Genomic DNA, 20,043 nt, shown 5'->3' on the forward strand with positions numbered 1-20,043 from the left:
GCTCAAGGGAGAAGGGGCGTGGTCAGTGGGCGTGGCCGATGGGGGCGTGGGGGGGTCGCGTCCTGCCCGAGCCGGGGTCCCCCCCGCCCCCCCGAGGGCTCTGCAGAGAGCACAGTGCCCTTCCCACGCGTGAACGGGAGGCACAGGGCTCGGTTTGTACCGCTGGGAAGGGCTCCGGCTTCCCACGCGCCTCCGGTCCAAACCACCCTGGTCACTGCCCCGGCCACGGAGGCAGCCGGAGTTCTGGCAGTTAGCGGAATAATGAAAAGGGCTAACGAGTATCATCAATAAGGGCTGATGAGTCCTTCGGCAGCTCTGCGGGGCTGCAGCCGGGGCTCAGCTCCCCTAGGCTGGGCCCATCGAATGCTGCAGCGACACCGCTATTTCCAGCCTTTCCCTGTCAGGTTTGGTTTCCATCCACCTTCAGCTTTGCACCACGCTCCCACCATGGCAACGTGAGGGAAACGCATCCCTGACTGCAGGCTCCCACCCTGCAGCCCCTCAGTAACGCTGCTCTCTACCTCGCAGTGTGCTCTTATTTTCCTCCCCACAGATGCTGCCCTCTTTTTATTTGTCCTAGACAGTCATTGCCTTCTCTATGTAATAGATAACCATCACCTCTTCCCACCTCTTAGTCACTGGGTGACAGAAAACACCTGAATCTCTCAGCTCTCTTCTGTATTTTATAATTAGAGAACTATGCTCCCTCACACTGGTTTGTAGCTCCCACTCTCTCCTCTAATTTTCACTGGAACTCCACCACCGACCAAAGGACGCCCGCAGGTCGCACCTTGAAGCTGCAGAAGGCAATTTACAGCCCTGTTCTGGAAAATATTAAACATTGCACAAACTCCTAACAGATGCCTACTCACAGGGTTGCTATTTTTAAGTGTGTCAGAAAGCAAGGGGTTTCATTAAGAAATTATGACTCCTAACTATTACAAGAATGAGCTTCTACAAAATAAGCTTTGCGTGGAAGGAAAGAGGAAAGATGAGAGAAGAAGGCAGGATTCTTCCATTTGAAGTGAGTTGGTTCTACACATCTCAGTTACAAACAATCTCCACTGGGAGGAGTTAGAATCATAGAATGGTTTTGCTTGGATCTTTTAAGATCATCGAGTCCCACCCTCTATCCAGCCCTGCTACGTCCACCATCAAATCATGGCCCCAAGTGCGACATCTATCCATCTTTTAAACCCCTCCAGGGATGGGGACTCAACCACCTCCCTCGGCAGCCTCTGCCAGGGCCTGAGAGCCCTTTCAGTGAAGAAATTCCTCCTAATGTCCAACCTAAATCTCCCCTGGTGCATCTTGAGGCCATTTCCCCCTGTCCTGTCACTGCCTACCAGGGAGAAGAGACCAACCCCCACCTTGCTCCAACCTCCTTTCAGGAGCTGCAGAGAGGTCTCCCCTCAGCCTCCTTTTCTGCAGACTGAACACCCGCAGCTCCCTCAGCCGCTCCTCACAAGGCTTCTGCTCTAAACCCTTCCCCAGCTTCATCGCCCTCCTCTGCCAATGTCTGCCTTCTCTGGGCAATGTCTGCTTTCAAATGCCAGTTTTAGATCTCCTTGGGAATCATATCTCATATCCTGCAGCTCCTCTTTGTGCTCGTGGCAGGTCGAGCCACGTTAGCATGCTGGAGATGCTGGCAGAGGACACGCTGACAGCCCCACTGCAGCTGATTGTGCCAGGGGATGTGCTTCGTTCTAAAGAAGTTCTAGTTTATTTATTGACGTTTGCTTTTTGAAGGTGTAAAGAACCAGCACTATCACAGGCTTAGAGTCCACTACGGCAAAAATCCTTTCATCCTCACAAAAATCCCTAAAACTATAGATTAAATATTAATCCCGTTTTTACCAAAAATCCCCAACAGCAACAACACAAAACAACTTATTTCAAGAGAGAATTCAGTAGCTCAGCTACGCCTGCCTTGTCCCAATAGAAGAGCAGGTAGAGGAGAAAATAACCCGCCAGCAAGGCCCTGATCTTGTGATAAGCATTGAGGCAGCACTGCTTTTCTCTCTGCTGGCGTATTAACCCCGTGGAGCTTCATCTTTTAGCCAGCATGTGGTCTAGGTTCCTGATTTTACCATGGATACCACAGGCACCTGGACGACACACAGAGAGCACTGCTACTTAAATACAGAGGGTTAATGTTGGCTGCCCCACTGGGTGTTTGCGCCGCTGTAGCAATTCACTAGTAGTAATATTTAGGCTCAAAGGCATTTCAAGCTTTCAAATATCTCATTTCTTAACAAAAACTGAAATATCTGAGTTTGCTGTCATCTGGAGAGCCAGGCAAGCTGATGGCATCAAATGTTCTTCAAGGGAAGGCATCATTTAGAGGAGAGATCCCTAACTGATGCAGTTACCCGAGTTTATTTATATCCAACAGGGATGTGCCCAGCGGTTTGTCCTCTCACAGCAATCTCTGGTGGAAATCAGCATCAGCTACACTAAATATTCCCGTCAGCTGGAAATACAGTGAGCTGTTTTTCTGAACCATTGCTTCCTCTGAGGAACAGCCGTGTATTTCCTCCAGTGCTACGAGAAAGCTACTCTCTGGAATGCATTACAGAAATGTCACCAAGGAGAAAATCCCCGGTACAGTCAGGTTGAAGCAAGGACACAGCTTTGTCTGACAGGGCGTTGCAACAACCTTATTCAATCCCCCTGGAAGTTCTTCAGAAACTGTGTCTGCGATGATAAAAGAAAGAAAGGACAGCTCTGACAAACAGTATTGTGGCAAGAATGAGAAAAGAAGCAGCCTCTTGTAGGATCTTTGGTTTCGTCTGTCATGTACTCAGCGCTTTGAAAGAGATTATATCCACGGGGTTACTCCTGTTCTTCCATTTGGCTCTGGAGCTGCCTCAGACTCAACAAAAATGAAATAAAGGAAGTGGGGAGGAAGGAGAAAGGAAGAAAAGCTCAACAAGAGCCATAAATCCAAGTTTCTATTACCCACACAAGTGGGAAAGCTCATCAGCAAACAGCTCTTTGCTCCCCGTGGCGGAGATAAAAGCAGGTTTATAGAGCTTTTCATAGGCAATAATGCTTTGTGGGAGGTGCCCCTGCCAATCGCAGGGGGATTGGAGCTCCATGATATTTAAGGTCCCTTCCAGCTCAAACCATTCTATGATTCTATGTTTAACCTGGTGCTTTGCAATCACCACATTCAAACAAAACCTCTCTTATTTCAACACCCGCTACCCTGTCCTGGGATTACAGAATGCTTTCAAGGAGGAATCACCAATTGTAGCTATTGCTGCTGAAGGAAAAGCGAGTGCCGGGAGCATCAGTCTCACCATCTGGACCAACATCTGACTGAAATGGCTCCTCTAAGAGCAGCACAGAGCCTTTTGCACAACAAGATCACTAGATGGAGCCCAATTCTAAGTAAAAAGCATACGTCATGATAGGTCCCGAATGCCTGCGATGGGCTGCAAACCCTACAGCATCCCACAGCGAACCAACCGCCCGCCAATGGGAGACGCCGGTACCGCCCTGACCGACAATGGGAGCCAATTGGCGGTCAGGGCGGTACCGGCGTCTCCCATTGGCGGGTAGTGGAGGCGTCTTCCATTGATAGGCAGGCGATGCCCATATATGGACAGGGCGGCTCCCATTGGCGGGCGGAGCTGTACCGGCACCTCTCATTGGCGGACGGTGGAGGCGGTGCCCATTGATTGGCAGCCGATGCCCATATATGGGCATGGCGCTTCCCATGGCTGGGCGGGCGGCGCCCATTGATGGGGCGGGGCCATTCATGAGAGGGCGGTGCCCATTCATAGAGGGCCGTGCCCATTCATAAACAGGGCGGCGCCGGCGGCTCCCATTGGCTGGCGGGCGGCGCCCATTGATGGAGGCGGTGCCCTTAGATGGGGGGGCGGTGCCGGCGGCTCCCATTGGCCGCTCCCCACCCCACGTTCCTGGAAAGTTCTTGGAACGGGATGAAAGCCGTTTCCGCGAAGGCGCGGGGCCGGCCCTGCCCTCCCGGCGCACCAAGCCGGACACGCTATTTATACCCTCGCCCGCTCCTCTCCCCCCCCCGCGCGGCCGGTATCGGCGGAGCAATGCGCACACAATACGATTCCAGGAATCCCTCGCTTCCTGGAACAGGCTAAAAGGGCAAACAAAGGATTACCGAGCCAGGTTTTTTCCTCAGAGCCGCCTCGCTCCGCAGGCAGGGAAGGGCAGGAGCTGCCCCGCCGCTCCCAACCGCGGGCGTTGCTTATCGGTGCTGTTTATCGATATCCCAGAGCTCCCAACGTTGCCTAAACCACCGCTCTGAGGGAGGCTCGGCTCCTTTTTAAATCCACGCGATTTCCCTTTTTTTCCCTGGGTGTTATTTTTTAAACTCTCTTCGCTGCCGTGTTCTGCCGAGCACAACGAGGACGCCTCGTTTTCCGCCGCGTTCCCTCGGATCCCAGGCTCCCCGCCCAGCCTGGGTCGCCTCCTGCCCGCTTGCCCTCGGCCCCAAAGCCCGAGCTCTGCCGCCTCCTGTGCCCGCCCACCCCGAGCTGAGGCTGGGACAAGCCTGCTCCTTCTGGAAGCGAAGGACAAGGAGGCGAGAAGAGAGGAAGAGAAGAGGAGAGAGCGTTCCCCACCTTCTTGGAGACTTAATGCTCCTCCCTTGGTCCAGGAGTGACATGATCCTCTGTGTTCAGGGGTAAGCCACGCCGCAGCTTTCTTTTCAAAGCCGTGGTTTGGGAATTGTAATTAGTGGGATTCTCTGGGATGGGTTTTAGACTCGTGTGAGCTGCCGTCTGTGACCGTATCAGAACGGGAATGACTTGGACTGCCCGAGTGCCGAGTTGTGCCCGGGTGTCCTCTGTGTCTGCTTCGGAGAGTCCATGGCCAGAAACCATGGGATCGTAGCAGGAGGATTGGAACCGGGCTTTAAGGTCCCTTCCAACCCAAACCATTCTATGATTCCATGATTCCTGATTTCCATGCTTCCTGTTGCTGAAAAGCTGCACGGAATTCAGAGTCCTTGGGGGAGTGAAAATGAGGGAGAACGTGGGGCGCGTTGCTCAGAGCTGTGTGTGAGCAGGGACGCAAGCCTGAAACCAAAGGTGTTCTTGAATGTCCCACTGGAGACAAGCCGCTTACACCAAAACGCTTCCCCAGTCTTCAGGTGGCTTTGTCTGTTTCTAAACATTCATGCGAAACACTTAATTTTGGCTTTCTGTTTCCTTTTGGGATAAGATTACGTGTAGGTTTGAACAGGCGATCTGTAGCATGAAACCCATGGGGCGCACACAGTCCCAGCACCCTTGTTTGGGGAAACAGGTACATTCTGGTCCCTTCTCCAGCACCGCTGGGCTGGCACTTCAGTGCCTGTAGGATCTGCTCAGGCCACCAACACCCATAAATTCCTGGTCTGCAGAACCATCTGGCATTTTTACACATGCTGTGTATTCGGGAAGTATCAGCATTTGCTTCAGCTCGAGCCATAGTGTCAGGGTTCGCCATCCCTCCGGCCCTCCACGGGTTCCCTCAGACGCGATGCCTTTGCCTTGTCTGCTCTAAATGACCACAGCACAGGGATTTCTCTGCCATTTCCCCCCAAAATCTGTTCCACAGACAAGCAGAGCTCATGCTTACCAATACTTCCCTACTACTGAAGTGGGTTTGTTTCCACTCTCATTTTCAGTCTACTGCTGCGGCTCCTGGAGCCATGCAAAGGGAGTTCATTTTTCAGCTTGGGCTTTGTGAAACCCTTTTCTGAAGCTTTTCTCCTGGGTTAACGTACCAGAGCTACTGCTCCGTTCGCCCAGAGAACTTGTTACATAGCCAGATGGGTACACGGTTGGCTTTTAATACCTTTTATGACCGTTTATTGCTCATTTTTCATAATCCTCTTGGATTTCATACACCCTGGACTCTACACTCTGCCTCCTGTTCACACCAAACTCCACACACTTCTTACACCATTTGCCCTGTGTTACAAAGTTTTACCTTATCAGTAACCCATCTGCAAAGCTGATGCTGACTGATACCAGAGGTACCCGATGCTCTTGAACTTCCTTGGCCTCCCGAGGCTTTCGGAAGCACTAACTGCCCAAGCACAGGGAAGCTTATTGCTGTTTCTCCCCTGACTCCACACAGACTGCTAACGCTTGTGCCGACACTTTACTCTCTTCAGTCTTGATCCTCCACGCCTCTCCTCTACCTCCTTTCTTACAAACGCTAATCATTTTCTAATACTTTCCCATTAAAGGGCTGACTTTTTCATGTCAGTGGACCTTTTTCAACGTGTCCTTAGCCCAGCAAACTCTTCTTACCCCTCTTGCAAATGTACTTTCATTAAAAGCTGTAGCCTGCCATTCCTCGCTGATCCCTTTGCTCTCTCTTTCTCGAACTTGGTGCTGCTCTGGACACAGCAGCAGCTCTTTCTTCTTCAACAAAGTTGTTTAGGACACCAGTACCTCCCAGTCTATGAGAATTCCTAATCCTACTGTGCTCCTTTGAGACTACCTGCACTAGGACTTTCTTAGGGAGAGAGAGGGGGGCATAAGGCAGGAATATAGAAGGAAAATAGGAAGGGGATAAGCTTGGCCCTTCTCTGGGTGCAGTGGAAGAATCTCCACAGTGGCTACACGGGGCTGGGCTTCTTCAGCTTCAGGCAGCAGAAAGTGTAAGGCAGCAGGGAGCGAGCACAGGGGAAAACTTAATCTCAAGCCCATGGGTTCTGCTTCAGAGAACCCCGGGGTGACTCTCTGAGAGAGACCTACTGACAGATATGCACGGTTGAAGACAGAACTGTGAACTGCTCCAGCCCTTGAAATCCATAGCTTCCTGCATTTCCCCAGCTGGCTTTGCTGTTTCTCCCTTCCTTCCTGGTCTCTTAGCCAATTCCTCATTTCCTTTCCAAAGTAGGGGTAGAAAAAGAAAACTACTAGTTTTCAGTAGTTCCATGCTAAGAACGAGAAAAGTTTTCCTAATGTTCAAAACCTTTCCCAATGGGAAAGCCAGAAAAAAGTTCCAGGAGAAAATAAGTTCAGAGAGATTTCATAGAATCACATAATAGAATCATAGAAACATTAAGGCCGGAGAAAGATTTTGGAATTTGGACTGCAGCATTCAGGATCTGGGGAGCGAGCGGGCAGTGAGCGGTGCAGGACTGGTTTTACTTAACACTGGTCCCAGTCATGTTCAGCTCAGTGAACGGTCGGGGTAAGGACGCACCTCAGAGGGAATGCTCTGCTCGCAGTGCTGTGGAACACCCGCCTCGCACAGCACCAGCGATTAGATTGGGTTCATACGGAGACGAGCCTGATTAACAGCCTTCCTTGCTCAAACTGCAGGGAGTTGGAAAATCGGGAATCTCCTTTCCCCGAGAAGGCAGGCAGCTAGACAGTTGAGAAGACCATGACATGAAGAGGGAGACATCCAAATCTCTTTAAAAATGCAGCCCTCGCCACCTACAAATGTAGCTCAGGTGGGACTTAAAAGAGAACTTGGCTGTCTCCCAATAGTGATCTCCCTGTGTAAAAGTACATTCAGATCCGCCATTCTGGGAAAACACAGTCTCTGGGATCAAGGGTGCCCAGTGGAGATAAAGGCCAGCAATCACTTTGATTAGGTTTGGCTTCCTACCCATGGAGGATATAAATTAAGAAAAGAGGATCAAATGCCACAAATGCCAAGGAAACATCCTGCTTCCGAAATGTAATTTGACATGTGGAAAAAGGGAGAATGTCTTTTTCTAAATGCCAGCAGAAGGGAGGGGGGGCTGTGTACTCCATGGGCAAGAAGTGGCTCTGTAGACTCAACTTTTCCAGTGGTTTTACAAAAACCTTACTGCGAACCTACGTGGTTTTATTAGAAATGCGGAGTCATGGGACTGATCATGGCTCTCGCTCATGAATCATTGCAACGTCCTTTTCAGTTTCTCTCTAAGCTACTTTTCCCCCCAATGCCTCCTTCTTGCTCCCCATCCCATACCTGCAGCTCAGCAGTTTGGGAGGTGGAGTAAAGCCGTGATGAGGGGCAGATCAGTTCGCAGCACATTCACGTGTGCACCTCAAGTGCCACCGTTCACATAAAGCACAGGGAAGGACAAAGGCTGGAAGGGAAAGGTTCATCTCTTCCAAATCTCTTTCTGCTTCTATCCCCTGTGATGTGGAAGGAGGTTGTGGCTGCCTTTGCCGTCACTCAGCTCCAGCGGTGCTGTGATGGTCCCACACTGAGGATGGGGCTGGATTTCTCTGGAAACTCAGCCATCCCTTACATCAAGTGTCTGAAAGAACATCTCAAGCAATCAAGTGCACGTGGGGGCTATAACACAGGGCCCGCAGCAGGGCACACAGAAGCCAAGAGACGAGGAGAAAAGAGAGGAACTAATGCTTTTGCTCAGGAGACTGCCTGGGAAGCCTTCCCTGGCCCTCAACATCCATCCTCCCCCTGGAGCTCTGCCTTCCTTCCTTCGGGCATCGCTGCGTTGCACAGCAGGAGCACCCATAGCCCAGGAGAGCTGCAGCCTCTGGGAAACTGCACTAAGGCTCTCTAGGCCACAGAGGGATTAAAGTTTGTAGCAGCCCAACATGTCAGAACCTCCTGCTGCAGTAATCCTGCAGGGATTACAGTCGCACGGAGATCTCTGTCGCGCCATTGAACGCTAGGGCTTCACAGGCTTGGCTAAAACAAGGACTCTCTTTGTTCTACTACAAGATCAGCTCGCCCTGATTTCCACCAGACACATGTAGGATCAGGTCAACCTTGAGCAGAAAGTGGGTAGGACAAAACCCAAGCTATTCCCCATTCTGCTTCTAATTGTATTGCAAGTAAATGACTAACAAATCAGTTGGCAGAAAAAGAAATGCTCCAACATTGTAATCACGTAAGTGAAGGTATAATGCTGCTATGAAATTCACTGGCTTTAAAACTAAAAGGCAACATCCAAAACTATCAGGTTTCAAATCAACCTAAATTGCAAGACAGACCCCCTTTTCCACGGCAAAAGAGGCCAAGTCGCTCTCCCTGTTTCTAAGGGCTCATCTTTAGCTGTGTGATTTTTCCCTCTTGCCTCTCTCTGTTTGAGACATAATCATACCGAGCATCTGTTTATAAAACATACCATGTTGTAGTAGGAGGTAGCATGCGCTGAGCAGACGCTGCAACCTATTTCAAGGCAAGGAAAAATAGCAGAGCGTGCCCTTCATTTCAGACCTCATCCTTTGCTGGCGGAGGAGAAGATCAGGAGGCTGTCGCTAAGGGGCATCGCGGCGGATTTGTCAGAGCCCATCATGCAGCCGCTCCCAGTTGTGGCCTTCCAGGAGGAATCTGCGCCTGCCTTTGCGGCACCGGTTCCAGACAGCAACCCCCCTCAGACACGAGACCCCGAGGAAGACCTTCTCTGCATCGCAAAAACCTTCTCCTACCTGCGAGAATCTGGTAAGGCTCAACTCAAAGTCACTTGGCTAGAGGAAGCCAACCGCAACCCGTGCCCCAGGCAGGCTCTCCCAATCCCAGTTCAGATGGGAACCTGGCTGTGGCAGCCAGGGCTGGCTCTGGTGGATGCAGCACGTATCTTTGCAGTCTCTGCAAACTCATATCGTGAAGTAATTTATTGTGAGCATAAGCAAAAGCTTCATCTTTTATAACTGAATCAGGAGAAGGAGATGCAAAAAGCCCCCTCTTTCTCCGTAAACCGCAGGAGCTGCCAAAGTAGCCACCCCCATCCCCATCCCAAGCCCCCACATGGCAATGTCAGGCACAGGTGGGAATCCCTCACAGCTTGACACGGCCTTAATATCTGAAAAGTCTTCTTAACTCAGGGCCTGGTTACTTCCCAAACTGCATACTTGGTTGTCTTTGAGGCATCTCCAAATATACTGCCAGCCCTTCTTTGCCTAACAAGTTCTTTCTGGGCTGCTTTTCCAGGTTGGTACTGGGGATCTATCACTGCCAGTGAGGCCAAGCAGCATCTCCAAAAGATGCCTGAAGGCACCTTCCTGGTACGGGACAGCACCCACCCCAGCTACCTGTTCACACTTTCTGTCAAGACAAACCGGGGTCCCACCAACGTGCGCATCGAATATGCTGACAGCAGGTTCCGTCTGGACTCAAACTACTTGTCCAAACCTCGCATCCTGGCTTTCCCAGATGTAGTCAGTCTTATCCAGCACTATGTCACGTCCTGCACAACAGAAAGCAAGAACGAGGCTCCTTACCCGCCTCCATCTCCTCTACCTCCCATGCAAAAAGAGATGGCAGCAGCTGCGGTCCACTTGAAACTCATCCGGCCGCTCAGCCGCAAGGACAACATCCCCAGCCTACAGCACCTCTGCCGGCTACGGATCAACAAGTCCACATCCGACGTGGACCAGCTCCCGCTACCTCGGCGGATGGGGGACTACTTGAAGCAATACCCTTTCCAGCTCTGAAGCGTGGCCGTTCTATCTCAGGCGTGTCAGACAGGGACAGAAATAGGAGAACTTTGTGCCTCTGTGGCACTGAAGCGCAGCATCAGGTGGGCACAGCAAAGATCAGCAGAGACTGCATCCATCTTTCCTCTCCCCTTCTCTCTAAATCCATTCCAGTGCCAGGGAGGAGTTGGTGGTTTCGGTGAACAATGGGACGCAACCGGAGCTCTGAACCTCAGGCCGTGCCAACGGTGGCTGGGAGAAAGCACTGTAGGCGTGCGCACACTACTTGAATTTCAGAGTTGCTGTGACACCCGAAATGTTGACATTGTTATTTTCACTATTTATTTCCATGGCAGTTTCTCTCCTCATGGTATTTTAAAAGCACCTTTTACTTTATTGGGGTTTTTTTTGTTTAGTTTTCTTTTTGTGGGATTGGAGATAGGATAAAGGCTCCCAGCCAAAACTCTAGGGATTTGGATTCACATCCAAAGAGTATCTGTTTGAGCTTGTCCCTGTAACAGGCTGCAGGAGTCCACATCCAAGCTCCCCCAGACTTTTGGGGTATGTTGGACTCGGATGACTGTATCTGGACCCACTTCTACAGAGGCAAAGAATGGATTTTTCCTTCCTGAGCTACAGGGAGCTGGGTATAATAACCTCAAAGCCCACTGGCAGCAGCCTGTGCCCCTCCCAAAGGCACATGCTGTGTCCTAGTTTGTGGACAGGAGACTTCTTAGAGGAAGCCCTTCTTCCCCGAGAGCTCCAAGTAGAGATTCAGGACATTGAGCTTGGGCCAGGGAGCACTCATCCCATTCTTTTTCATCTTATCCATCTCCAAAGGGGTGACAAAACACTTAGAAACATGTAATCAAAACCCCAGCTTTCTTATTTGCAGGCAGAGGGATTTGGTTTTGGAGCGCTCTGCGTTTGGCTTGCATTTTGCTGTTCCCCGGCCCTGCCCTTGCCTTGCGAGGCGCGGGGCAAGAACGGCGTTCAGAGATGGCTCTGCTGAGCTGTGCCAGGACATGCTGAGCGTCAGGATATTTATTTATTTATTTATTTTGCGGTGGTAACCAGTTAGAAGCACCTTGGTAGAAAGAGCTATCCTTCCTCTCTGCTAATGCGATGCCAAACTGCCATTTGCCCTGCTTCTGCCAGCACCATCCGCGAGCCACGTGGCTTCAATCAGAGCCAGGCTCTAGCACACACTGGAGACCACAATTCCACTTCTCTATTTGCCCAGGTCCGGACCTCTCCTCTCCCCTTCTCCACCTTATTTTCCTTAATTAGTTTTTTGGGGTTTACTCCTCGCTCCCCATCGCTTTCACACCTCTGCAAGGGAAGCACGACGGCTCTCCTTGCTTTTTTGCAGCAAGGCAGATGGGATCTGAGACCAAGCATAGACAGAGAAGTTGCCCCTTCCTCTTCATCTGCGTGATCCCATCACGTTCCCAGCCTGTAGGAGCCAGTCCATGCCACTGACTGAGAGCAGAGGACGGAACAGAATGGTCTAATGAAATTATTTTCTGGCTTCTTTTGCCCCTGAGCCCCTGTAACTTGATCAAGCACAACCCAATGTTCCGGATTCCTCGATCATCCCTCCCTGGGATTCTCTCTCAGGCTCCATAAATTTCAAGAGACAAATCCCAGCCATACCTGAGGGGTGAGAGAGGAGGTGGGAAAGGATGGGATGGTGACCCAGGACACAAGCTCAAAAAATGGGTGGAGTTCCTTCCACCGTCCTTTAAAGCTGCCCGGAGGGACAGGACAGCCCGAGGTGCTCAGTCAGTGTCTTTTCTTTTTTTCTCCACATTTATACAAATCAGTTCTCTTTGCAGCTTTGTTTTTGATACTTTGACGATTGACAGCGTGCATGTGTGATGTCAGGTTTGCTTTCTAACACATCCTTCCCCCTTTCCCCGTATGGCAGCAGCCCTGGGAAGGCACTGAAGGAGAATGACAGCTTAGAAGGCAAAACAAACCTTTTTTTTTTTGTTAAAATAATATATAAACTATAAACCACTGAAAAAGCTTCCTTTTATCCAAACACCTCTATCTGCCTGAGGACACTGGGAACAAGGAAACCAGGGCTCTTCAAGGAGCAGCAGTGATCTCAGGAAGCCCACACGGCTCGGCCCCAGGCTTAGTATCTACAGCGCGTGACGAACCGTACAGCGGGGAAGGGCAAGCTGTTCAGCTCGCTGGAACTTGCCTCCTACTCAATCTTTTCTCTGTCGGGGGTAAGGAGGGAATCAAGCTGGCAGGTTTGACCTCATTGCCCCCCGAGCCGAAACAAGCATGTAACAAGAACGAACGCGTGGGTGATGCCCCAGCGGGACGGTGTGGAGGCTGAGCTGGAGGCTGTGAGCTCGTATGGGCAGGGACCATCTCTGTTATACGTTTGTTCGCATCTAGCACAATAGGGTTCTTTAGGTGCTACTGCAATACAAAGAATAAACAATACAGTTGCTCCAAAAAGTCAGTTTCTTCTACCTTGAGGCAGTTTGTTAAAAATCATTTGACTTGGATTTTAAATAAACGTTTTAAATATATTTTAAAGCCATTCCATGTAAAAGTCTTTGGTAAAATCCAAAGGGACAAATTCATTTCCTACTCTTAGAAATCCTCCCCAAGAAAACTAGGCACTCTTGACTGATTTCTCCAAACAAGACACGAAAACGTTTAACAAAACCAAAAGCCTTTCAGGTACTGGGAGAGAGAACACCAGAATCGCCCGCAGCATAGGCCTGGTTTCTACCGCACCCAGCGGAGCAGCGGCGGAACCCATGTCCAAGGTCAATGAGGGCCAAAGGAACTTTCTTTAATGATGTAGAAGAGCACAAGAATGATCTTTGTGTTGCTTCTGTGTGCTGTAGAAAACCATTACAGTCCTGGGGGAGGGAGATGGAACATAACTGGGAAGTTGGCAGCTGGTTTACAGCAGGTTTCCATTTGCCCCCAAATTAAAGCTCTGTGCATGGCAGGTGTGGAAAGATGAGTCCCTAGAAGGCAGACCACGCTGTGGATGGGAGCCTCACAGCAGCAGCTTCTTCCCCATCTTCTGTTGCTGCTGGGCCTCAGTTTCCCTGTGTTTGCAGTCCGGCCTGGCACCCTTTCCCCTTCCTATCACCCCACGCACCAACCCCGTCATGCAGGGAACCACCGGGGAGATGGATCTGCCCTGGGGTGTCAGCAGGACACAGGGGCCACTCCATCTGTCATACCTCTATCAAATGCAGGGAACACACTGGGGCAGCCCCTCTGCTGGCACAGGACTCCACCACAGCCCTGTCGCACTCAAATCCCAGGAGAAAGACTGATGCCACATCCCCCCTACCCTGCCTGACACAAAGCACGGTGACCTCTCAACCACTGGGAGCATAAAACATGATCAGAAAAGCCAGGAGCTCAACCAGTTCCTCTCCATCACTATCCCTGCCTGAATCCAATCGCTCCAATGTTGGAAACGGTGCTTTGAAGTACTCCCAAAGCACGTGCTGTCCTTTCCATGCCAGCCTGGGGCTGGCACTCACTAGCAAACATTGTTTCCACAACGTCACTGATGAGTCCAGGGGTAGATTTCCATCGCCCACCAGCCAGGAAATGTTGCCAATGGAATCATCCGCTCAAGACGAAGTTGTTAAACAAAACCAATCGCGTCTCTCTCGGTTTTACAGGAAAGGTGGAAAGAAAGCTAGGTGGGGTAGAAACAAAACACCATCAAAGTAAGTGCGAAAATGAAAACAAAAGGAAGGAAAAGCTGCATCTGTCTTTAAAGGGGAACTCTGAAAAGCCTGAAAAATACCGAACAGAAAGATGCAGCATTTCTGGCACATCATGAAGTAATTTCTTAATCCCTTAGCTGGGCTACTCTCTTCCCCAGCCACAGATATGACAGCCTGCTGCTCCCTTTCCACAGACACATTGGCATGTGTCGAGCCAACCCATAACTGCGAGCCCACGTGGTTTTACTGCATCGCTGTTACCTGAATGACTCCCACTCTCCTGTATCTTCAGCACGTTTTGTTAAAGCAAACAGGTTTGTGTTCTGAGAACTCCTGCACCAAACTCAACTGATTTTTACGATGGAGTTCCACACCTCTGGAAACAGGAGCAGTCATGCAAATGCAGACTGGCCTTTATAATCACTGAAATACGGCTGCCAACACTTCCCCCGGTGACACCTGGGCAGTCTGCTGCACCAATGCAGGACAATTTGGTCATCCTTTCACTTGCTTTGCACTTTCTGACCACAGACACACACACTGAGAGTCTGAAAAGCAGACTATTAGGGTCAGGAATAGAATCATAGAATGGTTTGGGTTGGAAAGGACCTCAAAGCCCATCCAGTTCCAACCCCCTGCCATGGGCAGGGACACCTCCCACTGGCTCAGGGGCTCCAAGCCCCATCCAACCTGGCCTGGAACCCCTCCAGGGATGGGGCAGCCCCCACTGCTCTGGGCACTCTGGGCCAGGGCCTCCCCACCCTCAGCGTGAAGAAATTCTTCCTAATGTCTAATCTAAACCTTCCCCCTTCCAATTTAAAGCCATTCCCCCTCATCCTATCCCTCTGCTCCCTGATCAAGAGCCCCTCCCCAGCTCTCCTGAGCCCCTTTGGGTACTGGGATGCGATCGATGATATTAAGAAAATGAAAATCAAATTAACTGGACGCTGTATGCATGGCTTTTCTGCCCTGCTGAATCACGCTCTCTCATTCCAATCTGTCTAAACCAAATTATCCCAGCCCTCTCCTGGCTCTTCCCAGCGACTGCTGAATGCTTGCAGCCCTCTTGGAAATGCAATGTCCTCTTCCCCAGCCCAGAATTCCGCCGCAGTCCAGAGGTCTGGAACACGGGGTAAAGCCATATCCAGTGGAGACGTGCCAGAGCGACTGTGGGTGCCAAGTGACACCTTCCAGCTTGCTCAGTTCCTAGCACTGCCATACATCCACCTTCATTTCCAGGGAACCCCACCTATCATTTGCAGGAGAAAATGGAATTAAACCCCATCAGACTAGGTAGCTCTACACAAAACAAACCAGCCAAATAAAGTATTATTTAAAGAGAGATGCCCTGTCCTTGGGGAGATGCGTTCACCTTTCTGTGTTTTTCTGTTCACAGCAACCTAGCACTGAATTTTCAAGAGGGAGATCAGGGGAACCCAGTCCTGCCAGTGTTGCCTAACGGCGTGATAACACAGAGAGGGCGATGCAGTTGCTAAGTGCCTTGATAACACGTTCAGACTCCAGCTCATTTCTTTTGAGCCATACCTCTTTTCTGCCCACACCCAGCCCTGCCTATTTATTTTTTTTATAATCACGGCTGCCAGAGTGTCAGGGAACAGGAACGCGTGGGGGCACGGCTTTATCTGGAGGCTAAGGCTGCCTCATGTGAACCTCGTTTTGAACTTCCAGTTATGCTTCCTGAGAAACACAGTGATGGTGTGGCTTCTGCTGCACAAACAAGTGAGGCAAGTGGCCTTGAGGAGAAGGCATCAAGCTTGCAACATCAGGCAGACATCCCTCATTCCCTCTGCGGGAGGTGATCCCTCATCACCTCTGCCGTACAGCAAAAAAGGCAAAGTACTCCTAGGAATTAAATCAGATTAGAGGTTTTCTGTATGAACATCACATAAACGGATGAGTGTACACAAACATCCAAATTTTAGTAAGAACGTGGGGTATTTTTTACTTGAAAAAAGATTATATTGTTCAAAGGAAAAGGCTACTGGTAGGCAAAACAGAACAGGCAGAAGAAAAATCATACTGACTTTTAGCCTAAGCAATAAACTTCAAGAGGAAACTATGAAAAGGATGCCCCACCTACAGTCCTGTGTCCAGTTCCAGAATCCCCAACAGAAGAAAAATATGGAACTGTTGGAATGGGTCCAGAGGAGGCCATGGAGATGATCTGAGGGCTGGAGACCCTCTGCTATGAGGACAGGCTGAGAGTGGGGGTCGTTGAGCCTGGAGAAGGGAGGGCTCCAGGGATAATTTAGAGCAGCTTCCAGTGCTGAAAGGGGCTCCGGGAAAGCTGGGGAGGGGCTCTTGATCAGGGAGCACAGGGACAGGACAAGGGGGAATGGCTTTACATCAGAAGGGGGAAGATTTAGATTAGACATTAGGAAGAAATTCTTCACGCTGAGGGTGGGGAGGCCCTGGCCCAGGTTGCCCAGAGCAGTGGGGGCTGCCCCATCCCTGGAGGGGTTCCAGGCCAGGTTGGATGGGGCTTGGAGCCCCTGAGCCAGTGGGTGTCCCTGCCCATGGCAGGGGTGGGACTGGATGGGCCAGTTTTTGTAATAATAGCTATTTTAAGAGAGTGTATCTGTGCAGGAAAGGCTTTTGTTCTAATGCACCCCCGTGCAGCTACAGTGACAAGAAAAGCTTGGAACAATGCTGGCTACTGCAGCATTAGATTGTCCCAATGTATAATCAGAGATTTCATAATTCTCAAAAGCCTAGGATATAAATACGAGAGGACAAAGGAAGAGCTGGTCAACCAAAAATCAGTGGCAGAGCTCAGCCAGGACTCAAGTTTCTTGGACTGCAGCCCGGCAGACTGTGTAACGCCATCATGTGATGGTCTTCATCTAGAAGATATGCTGCAACGTTTCCGATTGCAGCTGTCAGAGAAGCGCTGCTCCCACCAAAACAGCTCTGCCTATGAAACCTGTGAAACAAAACGGGCTCAATCCTGCTCAGTTTCCCACTGAGTGTGAGGGAATTCATTTACTTCAGGGCTGAATTTGTTCCACTTAATATTCCTAGTTTTACAGACAAGGATACCATCCCTGCTCTAGTTCTGACATGAACTTGTCATTAAAGGAAACTGTAACTCTGAGATGCAGCTTACTCAACACGAGAAGAACCTTCCTTCACACACCGCCTCACCAGCGTGCATAAACGCTAGCCGGGACATTTCAATTTTAAAAGTGAAAGGAAAGCTCATCATGCATCGTAGAGTTCAGTTCTGGCTTCACTTGAATTCACCTACACATAAACCAGTAAGAACATCCCGTTGCCACTTTGGGATGTAAACATCTGTCCATAGAAAACTGAGGACACAAAGGTGGATTGATCTCAGCCAACTCATTTGACACTGGCCAGGACAGCACTTTTAGGAGTGAGGACAACTCCTAAAAGCAACAGATGTGGGTTATAGTTTTGACAAAGAAGTTACACTTGTGAGAGGAGCCAGTGCTGAGCTCCTGGGATGCTCACCCCATCCGACCATCCCTTACTGCTTGCTCTCTATAGGCTCACCCAGCGCAAACTGGCAGAGATTTAATAGCTGATCAGAGAGACTGCGTACGCTTTAATGTCAGGGCTGCCTCTTCCCTAGAACAGCAACACGCTTTGAGATCTAGTTTCCAGAAGGCAGAGCTGTGTAGATACTTGTCAGAAGTTACCCAACTTGGCAGTGACGCTTCCCATCATGCAAGTGTCACCGCAGCCGCTGCCAAGCTCTGCAGAGGCTGAGTTCAAACACCACCCTTGAGCCTGTAAATACACTGAAGAAACATGCTGCATAGTGCACACACTGTGTTTGCACATGTTCGGAAGCATTAAGTAGTAATAAGAGGTGTTGTTATGATTAAATGTAAAGGTGAAAAGGCCTCAAACATGACCTAGTGTTATTTCCAGGGAAAAAAAAAATCTCTGTAACTCTTTGAAAACAGCTCCTTCTTTCCTAAGCTTTTGGTTTTGGAATACTCTTTACATTCTTGAAAGACTCTGCAGTTCACTCCTCTTTAATTCCCTCCCCTCCCCTCCAGTCCTGGGCTATAAAAGCCATCTTGGCTGAGAAGCGCTGGGCACCATTTCAGCGAACACTTACCAAACAGCACTGCCAGCCTGCTAGAACAAGCCAGGGGCTGAACAGGGAGTACGCAGTGCTCTTTTCTTTCCAAGAATATAGAAGATTGAAGACTTCCCTGCACATGCAAAGCCCTTTCTTGATGATCAAATCCTTCGGCGTGTGGAGCGGGGTCAGTGTGACCTGCCAGGCCACCAACACTGGGGATTCACAAACAGCGGTTCCAGCAAGAGCGTGCAAATGTCACGATAACCTCAGCTCCTCAGGATACTGAAAACTGGTCTGGAGGAAAAGTTTGGTCCTTCAGGTGGTGAGGAAACGCTTTGCTGTAGAAGTCGTTGATGCTGTTACAAAGCAAATAGCTGTACTTTCCCCTTTTAATGCAGGCCACTTAGATCATAGAATCATAGAATGGTTCGGGTTGGAAGGGACCTTAAGCACCATCCAGTCCCACCCTCTGACATGGGCAGGGATGTCCCACTGGATAAGGGGCTCCACGCCCCATCCAACCTGGCCTTGAACCCCTCCACGGATGGGGCAGCCCCCACTGCTCTGGGCAATCTGGTCCAGGGCGTCCCCACCCTCACAGGAACACATTTCTGCCGAACATCTCATCTCAATCTCCCCTCTTTCAGCTTAAACCAGACTGGTTTGCCACTCTTGCAGCTGCTTGTTACTCTGTTCAGTCCATCTCTCTCCATCCACACCATTTCCCGTCTGACCCACTAGTGCACCCCTAGGCTACACAAAACCTTTGAACTTGGCTCTAGGGCAAGGGAAGAATTCCACTGCGCCTCGCCAGCCGTGGGGAAGGCAGGGAGGAGGCCAGACCCACACACTCCCTCGCCTGTGGTTCCCTCTTCCTGACTGAGCAGCTCTTGCTTCTTACGCTTGGGTTAAGGGAAAGAGGTAACTGTCAAAGCAGCAGGTTCCCAACTGTCTCTCCCCACTCCCCCAGCAGCAGCCAGCATCCCTCTTCAGCCTATTACTCAGGCGGAGTGACACCCCAGAGGCTTCCAGCAAATCCTGGGTATCCTATAGTGATACTACCCCCAGCATCATTAATCCCTCTTGGAGCGGAAAGGAAAGCTCTCAAAGTTCTCTCTGCAGTTATTGACAAAACAAATGACTGAATGGAAAGAGAACATGTCACAGACCCTGGAGGATTCTAGGTAGAGCAGCCATTTCATGGAATGACCCAACAAATACAGGATGACGTAGCTAGCTGAGGTCAACACTGCTCGTAGGGTTTACCTTGACCAGAGATACAAATACTTCCCATGCCTTGCTGTCCCAGTATGTTTGCTTTCTAATACGGGCACTTCAAAAGATGATATCACAGGAAACCAAAGCATAAAGGAATTATTTTTTCGCTCTTGCCCTCAAGCCTTCCCGTGGCCGACAGGACCAGTACGGCAGTGCTGGTTTGGAGGCAACTGAGGACTAAAACCCACCAAAGAAAGCACTTCAAATTATGGCAGGGAACACTGAGTTTTCATGTATCTTTTTGCCTTGTAGACATGTTTTTTTGATGCAATGGGAGATGAAGTCAAACGAGATTTATATGTTATGGTATCAAGTAAAGGAAAAGGGGGTGGAAGAAGGGTCTTTGTCATTAAGGCATTCATGCCAGGTGGAACCACTGCCAAAGAAAGAGCCCAGCTCAGTACTGTGAAGACACCCCCAAAAACATACACGCGAGTTTCTGCCTGTGTTTGTGTGAAGAACACAGGCGATCAAACATTGTTTTCTGCAGCTTCATCAGAAGTTCCTAAGCCTCGGGATCAGTACACATGCCAATACGATTCTGTTACAAATCAACACAGACCACAGTCTTACTCCATGGATGCAAAGC

General features: G+C 50.1%; 2 protein-coding genes across 2 annotated transcripts in view; one reads left to right on the top strand and one right to left on the bottom strand.

Annotated features, from left to right (window-relative positions):
* The window catches only part of MAPKAPK3 (MAPK activated protein kinase 3), an 87,071-nt gene that overhangs the window by 38,376 nt on the left and 28,652 nt on the right, over positions 1–20,043 (bottom strand). The gene's annotated exons all lie outside the window — the stretch shown is intronic.
* On the top strand, positions 3,981–10,769 carry CISH (cytokine inducible SH2 containing protein). Its single transcript, XM_009560645.2, has 3 exons — positions 3,981–4,669; positions 9,173–9,399; positions 9,889–10,769. Exons 1-3 carry the CDS (start codon positions 4,623–4,625, stop codon positions 10,389–10,391), a joined length of 777 nt encoding a protein of 258 aa, XP_009558940.2. The 5' UTR covers positions 3,981–4,622; the 3' UTR covers positions 10,392–10,769.

Source organism: Cuculus canorus, chromosome 11, assembly GCF_017976375.1.
Source record: "Cuculus canorus isolate bCucCan1 chromosome 11, bCucCan1.pri, whole genome shotgun sequence".
NCBI classification, from domain to species: domain Eukaryota; kingdom Metazoa; phylum Chordata; class Aves; order Cuculiformes; family Cuculidae; genus Cuculus; species Cuculus canorus.

Excerpts from the sequence above, each read along its gene's own strand:
- CISH (XM_009560645.2), top strand. The coding sequence starts at position 4,623 with ATGCTCCTCCCTTGGTCCAGGAGTGACATGATCCTCTGTGTTCAGGG. Across the intron at positions 4,670-9,172 it reads ATGATCCTCTGTGTTCAGGG|ACCTCATCCTTTGCTGGCGG; the intron begins GTAAGCCACGCC and ends CCTTCATTTCAG. Across the intron at positions 9,400-9,888 it reads CTCCTACCTGCGAGAATCTG|GTTGGTACTGGGGATCTATC; the intron begins GTAAGGCTCAAC and ends CTGCTTTTCCAG.